The sequence below is a fragment of the Coregonus lavaretus genome (assembly GCF_964263955.1).
Source record: "Coregonus lavaretus genome assembly, chromosome: 2".
Classification (NCBI taxonomy): domain Eukaryota; kingdom Metazoa; phylum Chordata; class Actinopteri; order Salmoniformes; family Salmonidae; genus Coregonus; species Coregonus lavaretus.
This window is the reverse complement of record NC_139989.1, coordinates 21,609,655-21,631,437: the sequence shown is the minus strand read 5'-3', so window position 1 is coordinate 21,631,437 and position 21,783 is coordinate 21,609,655. Positions and strand designations below refer to the sequence as shown.

Here is a 21,783-nt window from a genome sequence, read left to right as displayed (position 1 = left end):
TTGAATACATTTCAACTCTATATCTAACATGGTACAGGTGTCTACTTCTGTTACAAAGTAGATGTGTTTAAGATTACCAAGAAACAGTCTGTGTGACCCTGGTTTAGCCCACTGCAGTAAAAGGTTAAACTCTAAGTGATGTTGTAGTATTGGGGCTCCCAAGTGGCGCAGCGGTCTAAGGCACTGCATCTCAGTGCTTGAGGCGTCACTACAGACCACCTGGTTCGATTCCAGGCTGTATCACAACCGGCCGTGATTGGGAGTCCCATAGGGCGGCGCACAATTGGCCCAGCGTCATCCGGGTTTGGCCGGTGTAGGCCGTCATTGTAAATAAAAATTTGTTCTTAACTGACTTGCCTAGTTAAATAAAGGTAAAATAAAAATTGATTGGTGGTCAGCTTGGCTCAATGTAGATCCCTGTGTGGTCTTTTAAGAGCTTCCTACTTCCTATAGACCTCGCTTCATCTTCCTTTCTCTGCTTGAATCAGATCCACCGATATTACAGACAATGTCACTTAATGTAGATTGCTGATATAGACCTACTGTGTCATACTGTGTAGCCCGTAGCTTGGAATTACGATTTACAATTGTAAATCAACCTGGGTTACCATGTTTATTCAGACCGATATAGAGTATGCACCCCCAGATGGCCCTCTATTTCCTTTAGGGCTCTGGTCAAAACTAATGCACTATGTAGGGAATATGGTGCCATTTGGGATGCATGGGCCCTGTTTAAAAGTAGTGCGCTATATAGGGAATAGGGTGCCATTTGGGACGGAGCTAAGGCATGGCTTAGTCTCCAGAGCCTGTTTCTCCCAACTTCAGATTGCCAGGTCTCCTACTGAAATGCTTGCTGTCCTTGACTGCCTGTCAGCTTTGGTGATTTGTTTTGTTATCCTAAAGCAGTGGGCACCAAACTTTTCGGAGCCAAGATCACTTTCTGAGTCAAAATACAGGCCAGGATCTACCGCTCAGATTTTTTTTTTATATGACTTAAAAAACATAAACCTATGCAATATTAACCTATTAAAAACAGTTCTGTACCAATGAGGTTTGTGCAGTAGGCTATAGGCCCAATAAATTATCACATGCTTGAATTGCCCTGCCAATGTTGTTCTTAGACCATTTTGAAATTATACTAAACAACAATATAAACACAACATGCAAAAATGTAAAAGAGTTTACTGAGTTACAGTTCATATAAGGAAATCCGTCAATTGAAATAAATTAAATAGGCCCTAATCTATAGATTTCACATGACTGGGCAGGGGTGCAGCCATGGGTGGGCCTGGGAGGGCATGGGTGGGCCCCCCAACACACTGGTAATATATCATTATTTGTTGTATTAGTTGTGAGGCACAGCTTAGTGAGCATAAATTGAAATAATATGCTTTCCTTATTTTACTAGACTGATGGTGCCTGCATCTGATGGTCAGTTTCAGTGGAGGGAGAGCATCAGAGACTCCGACACTCACCGTCTGACTGTCTCTCAGCTCTCCCCCCTCCACTAAGACTGACCAAAAAGGGGACACCGTCTTTGAGCTGATGGCGAAACTCGAGTCACACCCCATTATTATTGCAACATGCACAAATTCATGTTGTTATTCATATGACCAGAGAAATTTAAGTATTCCTTCATATTAAAAAACACACAGCCACTAATAATAACAACACAAGCCTATCGATACACTTTGCTACTCATTCATTGAAAAAAAAAAGATATATACACTACCGGTCAAAAGTTTTAGAACACCTACTCATTCAAGGGTTTTTCTTAATTTTTACTATTTTCTACAAGACATCAAAACTATTAAATAACACATATGTAGTCATGTAGTAACCAAAAAAGTGTTCAACAAATCAAAATATATTTTATATTTGAGATTCTTCAAATAGCCTCCCTTTGCCTTGATGACAGCTTTGCACACTCTTGGCATTCTCTCAACCAGCTTCACCTTGAATGCTTTTCCAACTGTCTTGAAGGAGTTCCCACATATGCTGAGCACTTGTTGGATGCTTTTCCTTCACTCTGCGGTCCGACTCATCCCAAACCATCTCAATTTGGTTGAGGTCGGGGGATTGTGGAGGCCAGGTCATCTGATGTAGCATTCCATCACTCTCCTTCTTGGTAAAATAGCCCTTACACAGCCTGGAGGTGTGTTGGGTCATTGTCCTGTTGAAAAACAAATGATAGTCCCACTAAGCCCAAACCGTATCGCTGCAGAATGCTGTGGTAGCCATGCTGGTTAAGTGTGCCTTGAATTCTAAATAAATCACAGACAGTGTCACCAGCAAAGCACCCCCACACCATAACACCTCCTCCTCCATGCTTTATGGTGGGAAATACATATGCGGAGATCATCCGTTCACCCACACCGCGTCTCACAAAGACACGGCGGTTGGAACAAAAAATCTCCAGTTTGGACCCCAGACCAAAGGACACATTTCCACCGGTCTAATGTCCATTGCTCGTGTTTCTTGGGCCAAGCAAGTCTCTTCTTATTATTGGTGTCCTTTAGTAGTGGTTTCTTTGCAACAATTCGACCATGAAGGCCTGATTCACACAGTCTCCTCTGAACAGTTGATGTTGAGATGTGTCTGTTACTTGAAGTCTGTGAAGCATTTATTTGGGCTGCAATTTCTGAGACTGGTAACTCTAATGAACTTATCCTCTGCAGCACAGGTTACTCTGGGTCTTCCATTCCTGTGGCGGTCCTCATGAGAGCCAGTTTCATCATAGTGCTTGATGGTTTTTGCGACTGCACTTGAAGAAACTTTCAAAGTTCTTGAAATGTTCCGTATTGACTGACCTTCATGTCTTAAAGTAATGATGGACTGTTGTTTCTCTTTGCTTATTTGAGCTATTCTTGCCATAATATGGACTTGGTCTTTTACCAAATAAGGCTATCTTCTGTATACCTCCCCTACCTTGTCACAACACAACTGATTGGCTCAAACACAATAAGAAGGAAAGAAATTCCACACATTTACTTTTAAGAAGGCACACCTGTTAATTGAAATGCATTCCAGGTGACTACCTCATGAAGCTGGTTGAGAGAATGCCAAGAGTGTGCAAAGCTGTCATCAAGGCAAAGGGTGGCTATTTGAAGAATCTCAAATATAAAATATATTTAGATTTTTTGTTTACTACATGATTCCATATGTGTTATTTCATAGTTTTGATGTCTTCACTATTATTCTACAATGTAGAAAATGGTAAAAATATAGAAAAGCCCTTGAATGAGTAGGTGTTCTAAAACTTTTGACTGGTAGTGTATATGTTTTTTATTGTCACATACTACACATAGGTGCAGTGAAATGTGTTGTTTGACAGGGTCAGCCATAGTAGTACTGCGCCCCGTAGCAAATTAGGGTTAAGTGTCTTGTTCAAGGGGCACATCGACAGATTTTCACATAGCTGCAGTGCTGGTTGCAGCGAGTGTGGAGAAGCGCATGTCATGGCTTATAAAAATGTTGAATAAAAATAGTTGACAGTGCTGAATAAATACTTAAACATGAACACACTCATAAAATCAGTAGCTCTTACTGTATTCATTGACAGTCTCTCTCTAGTCATGGATTGGTTTTAGACATTTTGAAATCACAGTATCAACTTACTTTGCTGTGCACTCGAGGAAGCTGCAGACACAGTGATTTGAGCAATCCTATTGGCTAGCAGTAGGCCTATAGGTGCTCTCCGGGCATGCCGAGTAGGCGGAGTTTGTACCTTTAGATACATGAAATGGTTCAAAGTGGGAACACTTCACACCTACTGCCAACAGCACGAGACAGAAAAAAGTAGGAATTACATTTACATTTACGTCATTTAGCAGACGCTCTTATCCAGAGCGACTTACAAATAGGTGCATTCACCTTATAGCCAGTGGGATAACCACTTTACAATTTTTTTTTTTTTTTTGGGGGGGTAGAAGGATTACTTTATCCTATCCCAGGTATTCCTTAAAGAGGTGGGGTTTCAAATGTCTCCGGAAGGTGGTGAGTGACTCCGCTGTCCTGGCGTCGTGAGGGAGCTTGTTCCACCATTGGGGTGCCAGAGCAGCGAACAGTTTTGACTGGGCTGAGCGGGAACTATGCTTCCGCAGAGATAGGGGAGCCAGCAGGCCAGAGGTGGATGAACGTAGTGCCCTCGTTTGGGTGTAGGGACTGATCAGAGCCTGAAGGTACGGAGGTGCCATTCCCCTCACAGCTCCGTAGGCAAGCACCATGGTCTTGTAGCAGATGCGAGCTTCAACTGGAAGCCAGTGGAGTGTGCGGAGGAGCGGGGTGACGTGAGAGAACTTGGGAAGGTTGAACACCAGACGGGCTGCGGCATTCTGGATGAGTTGTAGGGGTTTAATGGCACAGGCAGGGAGCCCAGCCAACAGCGAGTTGCAGTAATCCAGACGGGAGATGACAAGTGCCTGGATTAGGACCTGTGCCGCTTCCTGTGTAAGGCAGGGTCGTACTCTCCGAATGTTGTAGAGCATGAACCTACAGGATCGGGTCACCGCCTTGATGTTAGCGGAGAACGACAGGGTGTCACGCCAAGGCTCTTCGCACTCTGGGAGGAGGACACAACGGAGTTGTCAACCGTGATGGCGAGATCATGGAACGGGCAGTCCTTCCCCGGGAGGAAGAGCAGCTCCGTCTTGCCGAGGTTCAGCTTGAGGTGGTGATCCGTCATCCATACTGATATGTCTGCCAGACATGCAGAGATGCGATTCGCCACCTGGTTATCAGAAGGGGGAAAGGAGAAGATTAGTTGTGTGTCATCAGCGTAGCAATGATAGGAGAGGCCATGTGAGGATATGACAGAGCCAAGTGACTTGGTGTATAGCGAGAATAGGAGAGGGCCTAGAACTGAGCCCTGGGGGACACCAGTGGTGAGAGCACGTGGTGCGGAGACAGAATCTCGCCACGCCACTTGGTAGGAGCGACCGGTCAGGTAGGACGCAATCCAAGAGTGAGCCGCGCCGGAGATGCCCAGCTCGGAGAGGGTGGAGAGGAGGATCTGATGGTTCACAGTATCAAAGGCAGCAGACAGGTCTAGAAGGACAAGAGCAGAGGAGAGAGAGTTAGCTTTAGCAGTGCGGAGAGCCTCTGTGACACAGAGAAGAGCAGTCTCAGTTGAATGACCAGTCCTGAAACCTGACTGGTTTGGATCAAGAAGGTCATTCTGAGAGAGATAGCAAGAGAGTTGGCTAAAGACGGCACGCTCAATAGTTTTGGAGAAAAAAGAAAGAAGGGATACTGGTCTGTAGTTGTTGACATCAGTGGGATCGAGTGTTGGTTTTTTGAGAAGGGGTGCAACTCTCGCTCTCTTGAAGACGGAAGGGACATAGCCAGCGGTCAAGGATGAGTTGATCAGCGAGGTGAGGTAAGGGAGAAGGTCACCGGAGATGGTCTGGAGAAGAGAGGAGGGGATAGGGTCAAGCGGGCAGGTTGTTGGGCGGCCTGCCGTCACAAGTCGCAAGATTTTATCTGGAGAGAGAGGGGAGAAAGAAGTCAAAGCATAGGGTAGGGCAGTGTGAGCAGGACCAGAATGCAAGGCTTTATCATTGGGGTTTTTATATAAATGTTTCGCGATCGACTAGGAATCCCTTGGAGATTGACCAGTCAATCACGATCGACCGTTTGGTGACCACTGTCCTAAAGCTTCAGTGCTCACAGTTAAAGGCTTTACCGAGCGTAGGATTCTGTCTGTCACAATGGGGAAAATATGGAATGTCTGGATTGAGAATTCATTACCTTTAGCAGATAAGCCTCTTATTTACATTTACATTTTAGTCATTATCAATAAAACGTCACAATAAGGTGCAGAGCGTTCGATTTGCCTGTTGGGGGGGATGGAGACCCCAAGCTCCGCTAAAATCATTGACAACTGCGTGGCATTTTCAAGGCATTGTTAAATAAATGTTAACTATTTGGTTGTAATACCATCATGTCTTGAAGAGCATAGTCAGAACTACAGATTTTCACAACAATTGCGCACATTTAGCTCTAGGCCTATCATCAGCATTATACAGCAAGTAACTGCATGCTTTTCATGATCAGTAAACATCAATCGATGTACATGTCAAGCAGTAGAAGGTCGCATTTGCCGATGTACTGTTAGCTGATAATGTTTACTTTGCAAGCTACCGGTAGAAACGTTGTACAGTTGGCTAAACATAGTGTGGTAAGTAGACCTAATGTACTTTTTGCTCCAACCAACGTACCTACCTAGCGAAGATAGCTAACATTATCCCCTTTTCAACATTGTAAGTGTTTAATCACGATTGCTGCTGACAGACATGATAGGCTACATTGATTGATGGACCACATCAAATTAGCTAGCTAGCTAATAACAGATCACATCCATATGGCTAGTTAACAAGCTAACTTTCAGGGGATAAACTAGATGTCTATATTTGCTTGCCATCTATAGTGGTGATGACACTAGTCCGACTGACAACTTTACCAGGACGAGGACTTTTTAGTTGCTTAGATAGCTAGCTAGCTACATGCCAAATGGATAGGCTACCCTCACATATCTGAAAATACATGATCAATTTATGTTTACTGATCATGAAAACCATGCAGTTACTTGCTGTATAACAGAGCAAATGATAGAGCTAAATGTGGAATAATAGTAAATGTGTAGTTCTGACTATGCTCTTGAAGAGGTGATGATATTAATACCAAATAGTTATAACATTTACTAAACAATCCCATGAAAACGGCACATAGTTCTCAATGGTTTTAGCAGAGCTGGGGGTCTCCTTGCCCCCGAGCAGCCAAATCGAACGCTCTGCACCGTATTGTGACGTTTTAGTCATAACAACCTATATCTGTCAATCAACATTCCACCTTATTTTCAAAGGCCTCACACACATTCAAAACAACTCTATGGATGTGTCCCAAATGCACCTTATTCTTTATATGAAAAGTAGTGCACTATATAGGGAATAGGGTGCCATTTGAGACATAGACTATGACTTTACAATGCAGCGCTACAGAGATTATATCTATATTTAGCCTCACCCCTTTTTCTTTCCCCCCCTTTTTCCAATTTAATTAAATTGATTAGTTATTGTTGTATGTTTAACGTAATTTAATTTTCAATTTGATTGATTGAGATTAATTTCTACAGATTACGGTTAGCTCACTGTTGGGCTTTACCAATGCTCTTGGCATGTAATGTGTGCATGCATGGGACACATATATTGATTTGTTGCCAGCTGAAAGCTCCTGTAGCCTTGACCAAGTAGTGTTAGAAAAGCAGTGTGCCCTATTGTTCATCAGTGTTTGAGCTCAGACCCCAATGGTTTGTTCAAACACCTCATGTTGTTGTGGCCCTTGCCCCTGTCATCTTGAGACATGTTACCTATTTGTCCTAAAAAAATTAAATATTATAAATGTCTCAAATCAACTTTTATTCGTCACATGCTTCGTAAACAACAGGTGTAGACTAACAGTGAAAGGCTTACTTACGGCCCTTCCCAATAATGCAGAGAGAAAAAAAAGAAGAGAAATACTAGAAAAGTAAAACACTTAATAATAAAAGTAATAATAAATACACAATGATTAATGATCAAATAAAATAAAATCAAGCTTTATTTATACAGCACATTTCAGACATTTTCCTGCATTAATGTGCTTTACAGGAAAAGAAAACTATGAAAAACAATGAAAATAAAAACAGAAATATTTACTACACAACAAACATAAGAGGATCAAAAACAAAATAATTAAAATTAAAATTGAACAACTAAAAAGCACCCTATGGAAAAGCAAAGCTAAAAAGGTGTGTTTTAAGATCTCCTTTAAGACTATTCCAGAGGCTGGGGTCATAGTAACTGAAGGCTGCCTCTCCATGCCTCTTGATCCTTGGCTTTGGGATAGTTAAAAGGCCAGTGCCAGAGGACCTGAGGGACCTACTGGGTACATAACTTAAAAGCATGTCTGAAATGTATTGGGGTGCACAATCGTGGATTGATTTAAAAACCAATAGAAATTAATTATAAAACTCACAGGCAGCCAGTGCCAAGACCTTAAAACCGGTGTAATATGTGCTGTCCGTCTGGTCTTGGTCAGTACCCGTGCTGCAGCATTCTGTATGTTTTGCAGTTGACCAATGGCTTTCTTGGGTAGACCAGACAGGAGAGCATTACAGTAGTCAAGCCTGCTTGTAATAAAAGCATGGATGAGTCTCTCTGTATCAGCCTGAGAGAGAAACAGCCGCACCTTGGCAATGTTCCTCGGGTGGAAAAAAGCTATTTTGATTAGAAATTGAGTTCAGAATCTAAAATAACAGCTAGGATTTTTACCTGGTGTTTTATCTTTATTGCCCGTGATTTAGAACTTGGCTATGTACACAGGGTACCAGTACCGAGTCGATGTGCAGGGGTATGAGGTAATTGAGGTAGATCTGTACAGTACATAATTAGGAATAAAGTGACAGATAATAAACAGTAGCAGCAGTGTATGTGATGAGACAAAAAGGTTAGTGCAAAAAAGGGTCAATGCAGATAGTCTGGGTAGCTATTTGGTTAACTATTTAACTAACTATTTAGCAGTCTTATGGCTTGTGGGTAGAAGCTCTTTCGGGTCCTGTTGGTTCCAGACTGCATCGGTACCGCTTACCGTGCGGTAGCAAAGAGAACAGTCTATGACTTGGGCGGCTGGAATCTTGGACCATTTTTAGGGCCTTCCTCTGACACTGCCTGGTATAGAGGTCCTGGATGGCAGGGAGCTCAGCCCCAGTAATGTACTGGGCTGTACGCACTACCCTCTGTAGCGCCTTGCGGTCGGATGCCAAGAAGTTGCCATACCAAGCGGTGATGCAGCCAGTTAATATGCTCTCAATGGTGCAGATGTACAACTTTTTGAGGATCTGAGGTCCCATGCCAAATCTTTTCAGCCTCCTGAGGGGGAAGAGGCATTGTCGTGCCCTCTTCACGACTGTGTTGGTGTGTGTGAAACATGATAGATCCTTAGTGATGTGGACACCGAGGAACTTGATGCTCTCGACCTGCTTCATGGGGGCGTGCTCAGCCCTCCATTTCCTATAGTCCACGATCAGCTCCTTTGTCTTGCTGACATTGAGGGAGATGTTGTTCTGGCACCACTGCCAGGTTTCTGACCTCCTCCCTATATGCTGTCTCATTGTCATCAGAGATCAAGCCTACCACTGTTGTGTCATCGGCAAACTTAATGATGCTGTTGGTTGTGCGCGGCCATGCAGTCGTGGGTGAACAGGGAGTACAGGAGGGGACTAAGTATGTACCCCTGAGGGGCCCCCGTGTTGAGGGTCAGCATGGCGGATGTATTTTTTCCGGAACATATTCCAGTCCGCGCTAGCGAATCAGTCCTGTAGCTTAGCATCCGCTTCATTGGACCACTTCCGTATTGAACGCGTCACTGGTATTTCCTGTTTCAGATTTAGCTTGTAAGCAGGAATCAGGAGGATAGAGTTATGGTCAGATTTGACTAATGCAGGGCAAGGGAGAGCTTTGTATGAGTTTCTGTGTGTGGAGTAAAGGTGATCTAGAGTTTTTTTCACCTCTAATTGCACACTTGACATGCTGGTAGAAATTAACTAAGACGGATTTCAGTTTTCCTGCATTAATATCTCTCGCCATTAGGAGCGCCTCCTCTGCTGAGCATTTTCTTGTTTGCTTATGGCCCTATACAGCTCGTTGAGTGCGGTCTTAGTGCCAGCATCGGTTTATGGTGGTAAATAGACAGCTACGGTCTACAGCTTATCATGAGGTATTATAACTCAGGCGAGTAGAACCTCGAGACTTCCTTAAAATTAGAGATCGTGCACCAGCTGTTGTTAACAAGGAGACACACACCTCCTCCCTTGAGCTTACCCGATGCTGCCGTTCTGTCCTGCCGATGCATAGTAAAACCAGCTAGATGTATATTATCCATGTCCTTGTTCAGCCACGACTCCGTGAAACATAGGATATTACAGTTCTTCATGTCCCGTTGATAGGATAGTCTCGAATAGAGCTTGTCCAGTTTGTTCTCCAGTGATTGTATGTTAGCTAATAAAATGGAGGGTAAAGGCGCTTTATGTTTCGTCAGGGTCTCTCTTACGCCGCCTTTTTCTTTTCCATGTCTCGTCGATTAGGGCCTGGTCCGGGGTGAGCAGTATGCATTGCCGCGGGAGGTAGGGGTGCTGAGGGTGCTGCAGCACCCCCTGAAAAATAAATAAAGATTTGCACTGGGCCTTTACTAGTCCTGTATTAGCGGACCGATATACAGTTGAAGTCGGAAGTTTACATACACCTTAGCCAAATACATTTAAACTCAAGTTTTTCACAATTTCTGACATTTAATCCTAGTAAACATTCCCTGTCTTAGGTCAGTTAGGATCACCACTTTATTTTAAGAATGTGAAATGTCAGAATAATAGAAGAGAGAATGATTTATTTCAGCTTTTATTTATTTCGTCACATTCCCAGTGGGTCAGAAGTTTACATACACTCCATTAGTATTTGGTAGCATTGCCTTTAAATTGTTTAACTTGGGTCAAACGTTTCGGGTAGCCTTCGACAAGCTTCCCACAATAAGTTGGTTGAATTTTGGCCCATTCCTCCTGACAGAGCTGGTGTAACTGAGTCAGGTTTGTAGGCCTCCTTGCTCGCACACGCTTTTTCAGTTCTGCCAACAAATGTTCTATAGGATTGAGGTCAGGGCTTTGTGATGGCCACTCCAATACCTTGACTTTGTTGTCTTTAAGCCATTTTCCCACATCTTTGGAAGGATGCTTGGGGTCATTGTCCATTTGGAAGACCCATTTGCGACCAAGCTTTAACTTCCTGACTGATGTCTTGATATGTTGCTTCAATATATCCACATCATTTTCATTCCTCATGAAGCCATCTATTTTGTGAAGTGCACCAGTCCCTCCTGCAGCAAAGCACCCCCACAGCATGATGCTGCCACCCCCGTGTTTCACGGTTGGGATGGTGTTCTTTGGCTTGCAAGCTACTCCCTTTTTCCTCCAAACATAACGATGGTCATTATTTTGTTTAATCAGACCAGAGGTAATTTCTCCAAAAAGTACGATCTTTGTCCCCATGTGCAGTTGCAAACCGTAGTCTGGCTTTTTTATGGCGGTTTTGGAGCAGTGGCTTCTTCCGTGCTGAGCGACCTTTCAGGTTATGTCGATATAGGACTCGTTTTACAATGGATATACTGTAGATAGTTTTGTACCTGTTTCCTCCAGCATCTTCACAAGGTCCTTTGCTGATGTTCTGGGATTTATTTGCACTTTTCGCACCAAAGTACGTTCATCTCTAGGAGACAGAACACGTCTCCTTCCTGAGCGGTATGACGGCTGCGTGGTCCCATGGTGTTTATACTTGCATACTATTGTTTGTACAGATGAACGTGGTACCTTCAGGCGTTTGGAAATTGCTCCCAAGGATGAACCAGACTTGTGGAGGTCTACAATTTATTTTCTGTGGTCTTGGCTGATTTCTTTTGATCTTCCCATGATGTCAAGCAAAGAGGCACTGTGTTTGAAGGTAGGCCTTGAAATACATCCATAGGTACACCTCCAATTGACTCAAATGATGTAAATTAGCCTATCAGAAGCTTCTAAAGCCATGACATCATTTTCTGGAATTTTCCAAGCTGTTTAAAGGCACAGTCAACTTAGTGTATGTAAACTTCTGACCCACTGGAATTGTGATACAGTGAATTATAAGTGAAATAATCTGTCCGTAAACAATTGTTTGAAAAATTACTTGTGTCATGCACAAAGTAGATGTCCTAACCAACTTGCCAAAACTATAGTTTGTTAACAAAAAACTTGTGGAGTGGTTGAAAAACGAGTTTAAATGACTCCAACCTAAGTTTATGTAAACTTCCGACTTCAACTGTACCGTAGCCGTCTGTAGCGGCTTCCGACTCGTAGAAATATAAATCTTCATCCAAATCAAGGTTAGTGATCACTGTTCTGATGTCCAGAAGCTCTTTTTGGTCATAGGAAACAATTCTGTAAAAATTATGTACAAAAAAGTTACGATAAGTGCAACAAAAAAAACACAAAATAGCAGAATTGGTCAGGAGCCCATAAAACGGCCGCTATGCAATGCAGCACCATTATAGACTCTGCAGTTCTACGTGTTGTCTTTTGTTTGTTCAACTCTCCATGTGGCCAACAAAAAATATGTTCATGTGTGAAATTGAAATACATGGAAAAGTCAGCATGTTATCAACTTAGATCTATCCATAACTTAGAGTCTCCATAATGCTTTTTTCCTCATTTTTCTTTCTTTAGGGAAACCTCATTGAGAACTAGTTCTCTATCACAAGTGAGCACAGAGCAATACACAAACATTTTAAAAACAAACATTGCATACAAAATACACACATTTGGAAGAGCCAATCCATCAAAGCATGTGCAGTCCTCCAGGCAAAGTTTGATGTGGTCCATCGCATTCATTTTGTAATGCTATATTGGCCTGGGGAGACTTGACTTAGCATCTCTGAATTAGATGCCGTCCCCACCCCATCATAATGCTCTATTAGCTGTTATTAGCTGTTAGCTGCTATTAGCTGTTTACAGCACAAGGATAATTGCTGAACATAGCACAGACTTTCCTGTATAGCACAGACTTTTCCTGTTTGAAGGATTTCCAAGAATCTTCCAACTGGGATTTCTGGAAAACCTGGCAACCGTACCTGCAAGTCACATTATGCTAGCTTGCAAAGTGATATGTAATTCCTCATGTAATCCAGCTAGAGTCAGGATATCCAACAGTTGGAATTTCTATTCACCTACAACCTGCAAGGGTTAGGAACTAGGCAGGGGTGTCAAACTCATTCCATGGAGGGCATAGTGTCTGCGGGTTTTTGGTTTACCGGTAATTAAGACCTTAATTCATCAATCAGGTACAGAGCGAAAACGCACAGACGCTCTGCCCTCCGTGGAATGAGTTTGACACATGTGACCTAAGGCATTTTAACTGGAACAACCATTTCAGTAACGGGTGCAAAAAATTTAACTAAATGATTGGATTATTTTAAAAAGCATGAGGTTTAATCAATCAATCACTCAATGTACATGCAAAAACACAGATATTAAAACAATTTTAAGAAATCAACCTGCAGTAGAGCGTGCTGGGAAAAAAGTAAATTGTTATCATAACTTTTTAAAATGTAGTTGATGTGACTTCTAATTTAGTTTTGAGTCAGTACCACATAAACATTTGAAGTAATAATTAATTTTTCTTAACTTTGAGTTCAACTTAATAGAAGTATTTTAGTTAAAAATGCCTTGGGGTTTACAGTTTGTGTGTGTATCTGTGTGCATGTGTATACTGTGTGTGTGTGTCACTGTGTGCTTCTGTGTGTGCATCTGATGTGTGTGTGTGTGTGTGCGTGTGTGTGTGCAAGATTATTTGTGATGTCTGCTGGGAATGTCCTGTCAACTGTGGAGAAAACAACACATTAACAGTGGCAGTTGTCATGGAAACTGGTGAAGGAGCACAAAATATCAAATATAAGACAGTCGACTGTCGACTGTCGCTTGTTATGTTACTGTCGTCTGTTAATCTATTATGTAATCCCTATTAAATTGTTATAAACTCATTTTGTAAAACTGTCTGTTTACACTGAAATAAAGGCTTCTCATAATCATGATCACCATAGTCATGATTCTCAACATATATCAAATGAGTCTTATCTTGAGCATCCTTTGGAAACAGTTGCGATGACTATTGCAAATTTTCTGTTTCCCTCTTCGTTTCCCCCTTTCCTCATCTCACTTATATTTTTTATCCTTCTTTCCTGTTGTCATTCAGACATACAGTAGGTTACCTGTCTGTAATGCTCTGTATAACTACATGGAAACGTGAAGTTATTTTGTCAGCTTGTATATGTGGAGTGCGAAAATAAAATGCACTGTATTTATGTTTTGTTTATGTTAATTTGCCCTTCGAAATGATTTATCCCGCAGTGAGCCATCATTACACGGGTCACAGGCTACAGAAGCAACGCAGGGAAACACTGCCTTTTCATTTTAAAGAAGATTTAAATGAAAACGGAGGTTGACGTTGTATTATTATCATTGTAATTATCAACCACTCAATGTTGAGCACAGACCTGTAATTAAAAGTTATCAAATGAGCTAAAGCTGAAAGATAGTGACTATTGGTGTGTAGTAATGCATAGGATAAAGCTAGTCAATTCATTTATTAATGCAAAGATGCAAAACTAAGATTAGGTAAGCTCTCATAATATGTTGAGTAATGACAGTGCACCTGCTTCTGAACATTGAAAATACACTGCTAAATGGCATATGTAAATAAGCAAACGTTAAATAAATTAATACGTAAGTAAATATTAACGGATTTCAACAGGCATGCTAGTGTAGGGTGTCAGTCAAGCCATGGTGTCATTAGTTGCCACTGCCAGCAAAGCACAGTAAATGAGCACTGACTGTAGATCAGGTTGTCTGTGATGCAGTATGAAGTTCACGTCATTAGTCTCTCACTCTCACACACACGCACACACACACACACACACACACACACACACACACACACACACACACACACACACACACAGATGATGAGTCATAATGCTTTCAACTTTGAATTCAGCTTCTACTAGAGTTTGATGCATTTGGGGATTTTTAAGAAGATGAGACACATGGATATTCTTTCTCTCCCTGACTGTGAGAAGACGCGTGTGGCTGGGTCATTTATATTCCTCACACGGTATCCTGACCCCCAGTCTCCCAGCCATCCCAGCATGCTCCTCCAGTCCAGATAACCATTGAATTAATGTCCAGGTAGGAGCTCCGCTCTGGGTTGCCTAGGAACCTGCATTTGGCGAAGCGAGCGGCCTGCTGTTAGGGAGATAACAGGGTCCCTGATAACGTCTCAGCTCCAATGATGGCCGGGTGCTTATCGCACTGCTGTCAAAAAAGTGTCAGCGACTAGCCCCAAACAGGAACTCAAGCTTACAAGAAATTGCAGGGAACACACAACTTCAGCTTTTTTACAAAGGTTGTAAAAGATTATGTTCCACCCTCAGAGTAGCAATCCTAAAGCGCTGTACAGTTGTCATTGCTTTGTCAAGTTAGTTAACCCTTTCCCAGAACTCCTTTATCCTCATGTGTCTGTCACTGCAGTACATGATCTGTTTGATGACAGTGTGTGTATACTGTATGTGTGTTCTCTCATAGACGGAGTGTTTGGAAGGTGCCTGGAGTTACCCGGTGAGGACCTGTACACCTATGATGCGTCAGCCTCTGCTCTACAGCGCCTCAGGACTCTCCTCCAGAAACTGGCCCACAGAGGTGCTTTCTGTCTGTCTGTCTGTCTGTCTGTCTGTATGTCTGTCTGTCTGTCTGTCTGTCTGTCTGTCTGTCTGTCTGTCTGTGTCTGTCTGTCTGTCTGTATGTCTGTCTGTCTGTCTGTCTGCTTGTCTCTCTGTCTGTCTCTGTGTCCCTGTACAGATGTGTGTATGTCTGTTTGGTCTGTTCGTCCGTCCAGACATTATAATACAGAGTTTCAGCTCTCATTATGTGAAAGCAAGCCAAACAGTCAAACAGAAAATTTGGCACAGAGGTAAAGTACAGGTAATATGCCACATACAGGCCATTGTTGTGCCCTGATCATATAACGACAGCAGGAATCTAATTGGCTCGTATGATTGCAGGACATTTAGTGCTAATTATGTGGATGAGTGACTGTGCTGCATGCGCCGTAATTGCTTTAGACGTCCTCTCCTGCTCCATTAATGGGAGCACAGCAGCTAATGTGCTTGTTAAACAGGGTAGATACAGGAGAACAGGACACATAACAGGCCCAAAGATGTCCTCAAACAACAGGAGAGCGAGAACACAGTAGAAACACTACACCTCAACTGGCAGCTTCATTAAATAGTACCCGTAAAACACCAGTCTCAACGTCAACAGTGAAGAGGCGACTCCGGGAGGCTGACCTTCTAGGCAGAGTTGCAAAGAAAAAGCCATATCTCAGACTGGCCAATATAAAAAAAAAGATTAAGATGGCAGGCTTTTTCTTTGCAACTCTGCCTAGAAGGTCAGCATCCCGGAGTCGCCGCTTCGCTGTTGACGTTGAGACTGGTGTTTTGAGGGTACTATTTAATTAAGCTGCCAGTTGAGGACCTGTGAGGCACCTGTTTCTCAAACTAGACACTCTAATATATTTGTCCTCTTGCTCAGTTGTGCACCGGGGCCTCCCACTCCTCTTTCTATTCTGGTTAGAGCCAGTTTGCACTGTTCTGTGAAGGGAGTAGTACACAGCGTTGTAAGAGATCTTCAGTTTCTTGGCAATTTCTCGCATGGAATAGCCTTCATTTCTCAGAACAAGAATAGACTGACGAGTTTCAGAATAACGTTTTTTGTTTCTAGCCATTTTGAGCCTGTAATCGAACCCACAATTGCTGATGCTCCAGATACTCAACTAGTCTCAAGAAGGCCAGTTTTATTGCTTCTTTAATCAGCACAACAGTTTTCAGCTGTGCTAACATAATTGCAAAAGGGTTTTCTAATGATCAATTAGCCTTTTAAAATGATAAACTTAGATTAGCAAACACAACGTGCCATTGGAACACAGGACTGATGGTTGCTGATAATGGGCCTCTGTACGCCTATGTAGATATTCCATAAAAAATCAGCCGTTTCCAGCTACAATAGCCATTTACAACATTAATAATGTCTACACTGTATTTCTGATCAATTTGATGTTATTTTAATTGACTTTTTTTTTTTTCTTTCGAAAACAAGGACATTTCTATGTGACCCCAAACTTTTGAACGGTAGTGTAAACTATATATGTAATTCACATTTATGCAATATAACATCCAATATCATTATCCTCAGTTGAAATCTGGCTACATGACTAACACAAGCATCTGCAACTACAGGCTGTCGCAGCAGAGGGCAGCAAATACCTTCAGCACTAACCTCTCCCTGCTAATTGGCTTTACAGGCCACTCTAAGCGTAATATTTTATAACAGGCGTAAACGACCGTTGAAAACCATTTAAAAAAGCATTGAAAAAGTGGGCATCCATATGAAATTACAAATGCAGTAATGAATATTAGGCACTGCGTGAGACCACAGCATTTATTGTAATTACTTCTCTGAAATAAACGGATGAGACTGAGGAGGATGAGAGGGAGGACGAGATTTGGTGCGTCCGTTTGTTCAAGCTCTATTTCCAGGTATTAATATATCTGAAATGTCTGTTGCTGGGAGACTGTGTCTGTGTCTGACTGACCTTGTGTTTAGATACAGACGGAAAGACAGGAGACATGACGTCACCCCTCCATCATACACTTTCGATGGACTGAGTAGTGTTATCTTCAGACGAATCAGTACACTGTCTACACTTCATTGCGTTTTGTATCTTATCGGCTTAGCATTGCTCTTTATTGAAGTGTCTGTCATCTTTGAGATGTTTAGTTCAGCTCCCCTGTTGAAGAGCAGACAGGGTGGTTGAGACTATTGTACTGTAACCTGAATGGAGGAGAAGAAAAGACGAGAAGGGGGGAACTTCAATAGCATCGATTTGCAATACACTTTATCTTGCATCGGAGTCCCTGTAGACGAAATCATGCAATCTGATCTCTGCACACAACATCCAATGTCATTAGATCAATAGAAATTGACCCGGCACAAAAAGGGTTTCTTTTGTCTTTGTGTTCCTTGCTTTGTTTGGCTGTATCCCTACTTGGAGGAAGCTTTGTCGGCTATTACATTTTTTCACATGCCGCCTTGGAGTGCAAGACACTGTCATCCACTGCAAATTACTTTTATATCAGACTGCACCGATGGTGCTATGTGCCAAGGCGACTTTGGGATTCTCAGTGTGCAAATAAAGTGTGTCCATTCTTCATATAGTGAAGCTGCAAAGCATTCAAGGCGTCTGGTTCAAGGTCTGTGTATGTTTGCACACAGTGTGTCCATACTTCATATAGTGAAGCTGCAAAGCATTCAAGGCGTCTGGTTCAAGGTCTGTGTGTGTGTGTGTGTGTGTGTGTGTGTGTGTGTGTGTGTGTGTGTGTGTGTACGTGCGTGTGTTCACCAGACATTTTTGGGACAGTATCTACTGTAACTAGAAGCTTTGCTAAGCAAGGCTAAGTAATAGGTGAAATCCATAGTGACGACAAAATTGACTACAAACACTTAAAGTCAAGTTTGAAGTGTGTGAGAGGAGGAGAAGCATATATTACTTTAGAGCCAGGGAGCATTACCACTACACCACAGGCTCTGACTATCTGGAATAACGACTAGGGTCCCTGCTCTACTGTAGGTTGACCCTTCAGCATCACCTTGATCCATGTGCAAAGCAGAGTGAATTTTCACTCACTCTCAAGACAAGTGAAGTAAGATAATGCATCGTGACATTTACATCAGTGGTATGATCATTTAGCCAGTCAGGGAGATGCAATGACCACAAACAGACAGTGTATAATTTCAGCATCACTGATTTTCCTCCTCTCCAGAGGTTCTATGTACTTAGGGTCTATATGTGTATTTTCCACAACAACAAAACATACAACCAGACCTGGGTTCAAATACCATTTGAACTCTTTCAAATACTTTTATAATTCAAATTTAGCCTGCCTGTAGTTCCGGATGGGTGGGTTTCGCAGTTGTGTGACTATACTATAGGTTCCATTGCGCCAGGCAAACTCAATTAAACCCTGCGAAAGTATTTGAAATGACTTCAAATTCAATTTGAACCCAGGTTTGCATACAATATGTAATTTCTCACCCACACTCTGTTACAAATACATTACATACAGTTTACTGTCAAAGATTTATACATATACACACACAAATGTCAGCTACATAAGCTATTCTATAGCAAAGCTTATACTCCCAGTTGTATTTTGTGTTGAAGATTTTAGATCTGGTACTACTTTTGGAACATAGGCCTTACTTCTTCGATGGAATGTGAAAATGGGAATCTTAAGTAGAAAATGAGAGTAACTCTTGAGTCAGCACATGTGTTGGTTGGACTGTTCTCAGTCCACAGTTGATTTGAGCACACTGTGTGGGTTTCTATAAATGGGAATGCCAACTGACGAGTGCTATAGGATGATTCTCATGAAACCAGATTTAAACACGTCTGTAGCTAATTAGTTGCAAAACCTGCAAAAATCAACTATCATTCTCTAGACTAAGATTGAACGTTTTTGGCAAAGTGTCTTATTTTCAATCAGTTTTACATTTTCGCCAGATTTTAATTCTTTGGTCATTTTATACAATCTTACTTTAGAAAAACCTAAGTTATTTGAATAAAACACAAAATATGTTGCTGTAGTTTGTCCATAAATAATACAAATTGTATACTAGTTGAAGTTTACATTAAGCTATCATATTTCTTATGTAAAAGCACAGTGTCTGTGGACGTGTCTCATTACATAACACTTTTTTCAAGTTCCTGTAAAAACTACAGTTTTTAAATAACATTTTATAAACACATAATGTATAATCTAAAGGAGTAGTCCTTAGGTGAGCACAAGTTAAGTTAATTATAAGTGAATATATTTGCTTATATGCCTTCAGAATGAGTTTCTTATTCTCAGTCACCCCCTCATTACCGAAACAGCTAAAAAACTCAAATTGGGGAAAAAATCTGAGAACCATTACCTTACCAACATGGAGGCATAAATGGACTTTAGTGATGTGGTCAATTGTTTGCTGAATCATAATGTCTGTCTCCCATCATTTGCAGATTGAGCTAAGGGCCTCTCAGTACTGAAGCCCAAATTTCTCATTACCACGTCATTTTTTGGTAATGAGAACCTTAATTTCGGTAATGATAATAAGCTCAGTCTAATGTATAGTCAATGGGTATGCTGTGCTGGTAACTTTATTTATTTACTAGGACTACCTCTTAAACCTATTGTATAGATTTTTTGGTAATACAACAGTTATTTGATTAAGTAGGGTTTGTCAATAAATATGGGGTGCATAAACCCCATTTAACTTACTTTAAGCCAAAATCTGCAGTTTGTGTTTCAGCGCAACCCCACCACTTAAAGGAGGATATCCTCCATTTTGACATGTGCACCTGTTTAACACTTACCTATACTGTTGTTTGATATCCCAAGACAGTTTTTGGTCCATACAGTATGTGAGGTTTTTAGATACTTTATAGGCATATTGTGTTGTGCCATTTGCCATAGGATCCCATTGAATCCATAAATACATCTGAAATAACTTACAACCACAAATAGCCATGTCATAATACACCAATATTACCTGTAAATGATTTATTCCCCCAAAAAGTCAACTTTTGACTTTTGAAAATACTTGTGTGTAATTACAGTACGTATACTTATACTGAAATTAGGGGTATTTTAGTCAACTGCATTAAGATCAGTGATTTTAGTATTGTGCAAGTCATTTGGGATTAACAAAAGACACACTTTGATGATTTTTGGGGTTACTGAATCTATGATAGAGATCAGTACAGTTTTTTAATGGCAAACTATGCAACACTCATTACCGAAACATGCAGTCTCATCTCCGAAACCTGCTCATTATTACTGTATGCACCAATATTTAGGAAATATTAGGAAAAATAAAATGTATACTTTAGCAATTCTGGCTTAATCTGATAGTGTGACATTTGTTCTTTATCCAAATATGTGTACATAAATCACATTTTTAAAAAAATACACGTATACACAAGTGATTATGACAAAAAAATATTTAAAAAAGGTTATGTGTTACGGTAATGAGATACACTACATGACCAAAAGTATGTGGCCACCTGCTCGTTGAACGTCTCATTCCAAAATCATGGGCATTAGACTTGCTTCTATTCAGTCATGAGGATTAGTGAAGTCGGGCACTGATGTTGGCCGATTAGGCCTGGCTCGCAGTCGGCGTTCCAATTCATCCCAAAGGTGTTCAATGGGGTTGGGGTCAGGGCTCTGTGCAGGCCAGTCAAGTACTTCCACACCGATCTCGACAAACCATTTCTGTATGGACCTCACTTTGTGCACGGGGGCATTGTCATGCTGAAACAGGAAAGGGCCTTCCCCAAACTGCTGCCATAAAGTTGGAAGCACAGAATCGTCTAGAATGTCATTGTATGCTGTAGTGTTAAGATTTCCCTTCACTGGAACTAAGGGGCCTAGCCCAAACCATGAAAAACAGCCCCAGACCATTATTCCTCCTCCACCAGACTTTACAGCTGGCACTATGCATTGGGGCATATTCGTCCGTCAGACTGCTAGATGGTGAAGCATGATTCATCACTCCAGAGAACGCTTTTCCACTGCTCCAGAGTCCAATGGCGGCAAGCTTTACACCACTCCAGCCGATTCTTGGCATTGCACATGATGATCTTAGGCTTGTGTGCGGCTGCTAGGCCATGGAAACCAATTTCATGAAGCTCCCGACGAACAGTTCTCCCGACGCTGCTTCCAGAGGCAGTTTGGAACTCGGTAGTGAGTGTTGCAACCGAGGACAGACGATTTTTACACGCTTCAGCACTCAGCGGTCCCGTTCTGTGAGCTTGTGTGGCCTACCACTTCGCGGCTGAGCCGTTGTTGCTCCTAGACGTTTCCACTTCACAATAACAGCACTTACAGTTGACTGGAGCAGCTCTAGCAGGGCAGAAATTTGACGAACTGACTTGTTGGAAAGGTGGCATCCTATAACGGTACCACGTTTAAAGTCCCTGAGCTCTTCAGTAAGGCAATTCTACTGCCAATGTTTGTCTATGGACATTGCATGCCTGTGTGTTCGATTTTATACACCTGTCAGCAATGGGTGTGGCT

General features: G+C 41.9%; 1 protein-coding gene across 1 annotated transcript in view; it reads left to right on the top strand.

The window, feature by feature from the left end:
- The window catches only part of LOC311100424 (receptor-type tyrosine-protein phosphatase N2-like), a gene marked incomplete at both ends in the record, with an annotated part of 320,583 nt that overhangs the window by 64,860 nt on the left and 233,940 nt on the right, over nucleotides 1–21,783 (top strand). The window contains one exon of the mRNA XM_084141339.1: nucleotides 15,194–15,307. Coding sequence (XP_083997465.1) covers nucleotides 15,194–15,307 — 114 coding nt within the window. The remainder of the gene's footprint in view (nucleotides 1–15,193; nucleotides 15,308–21,783) is intronic.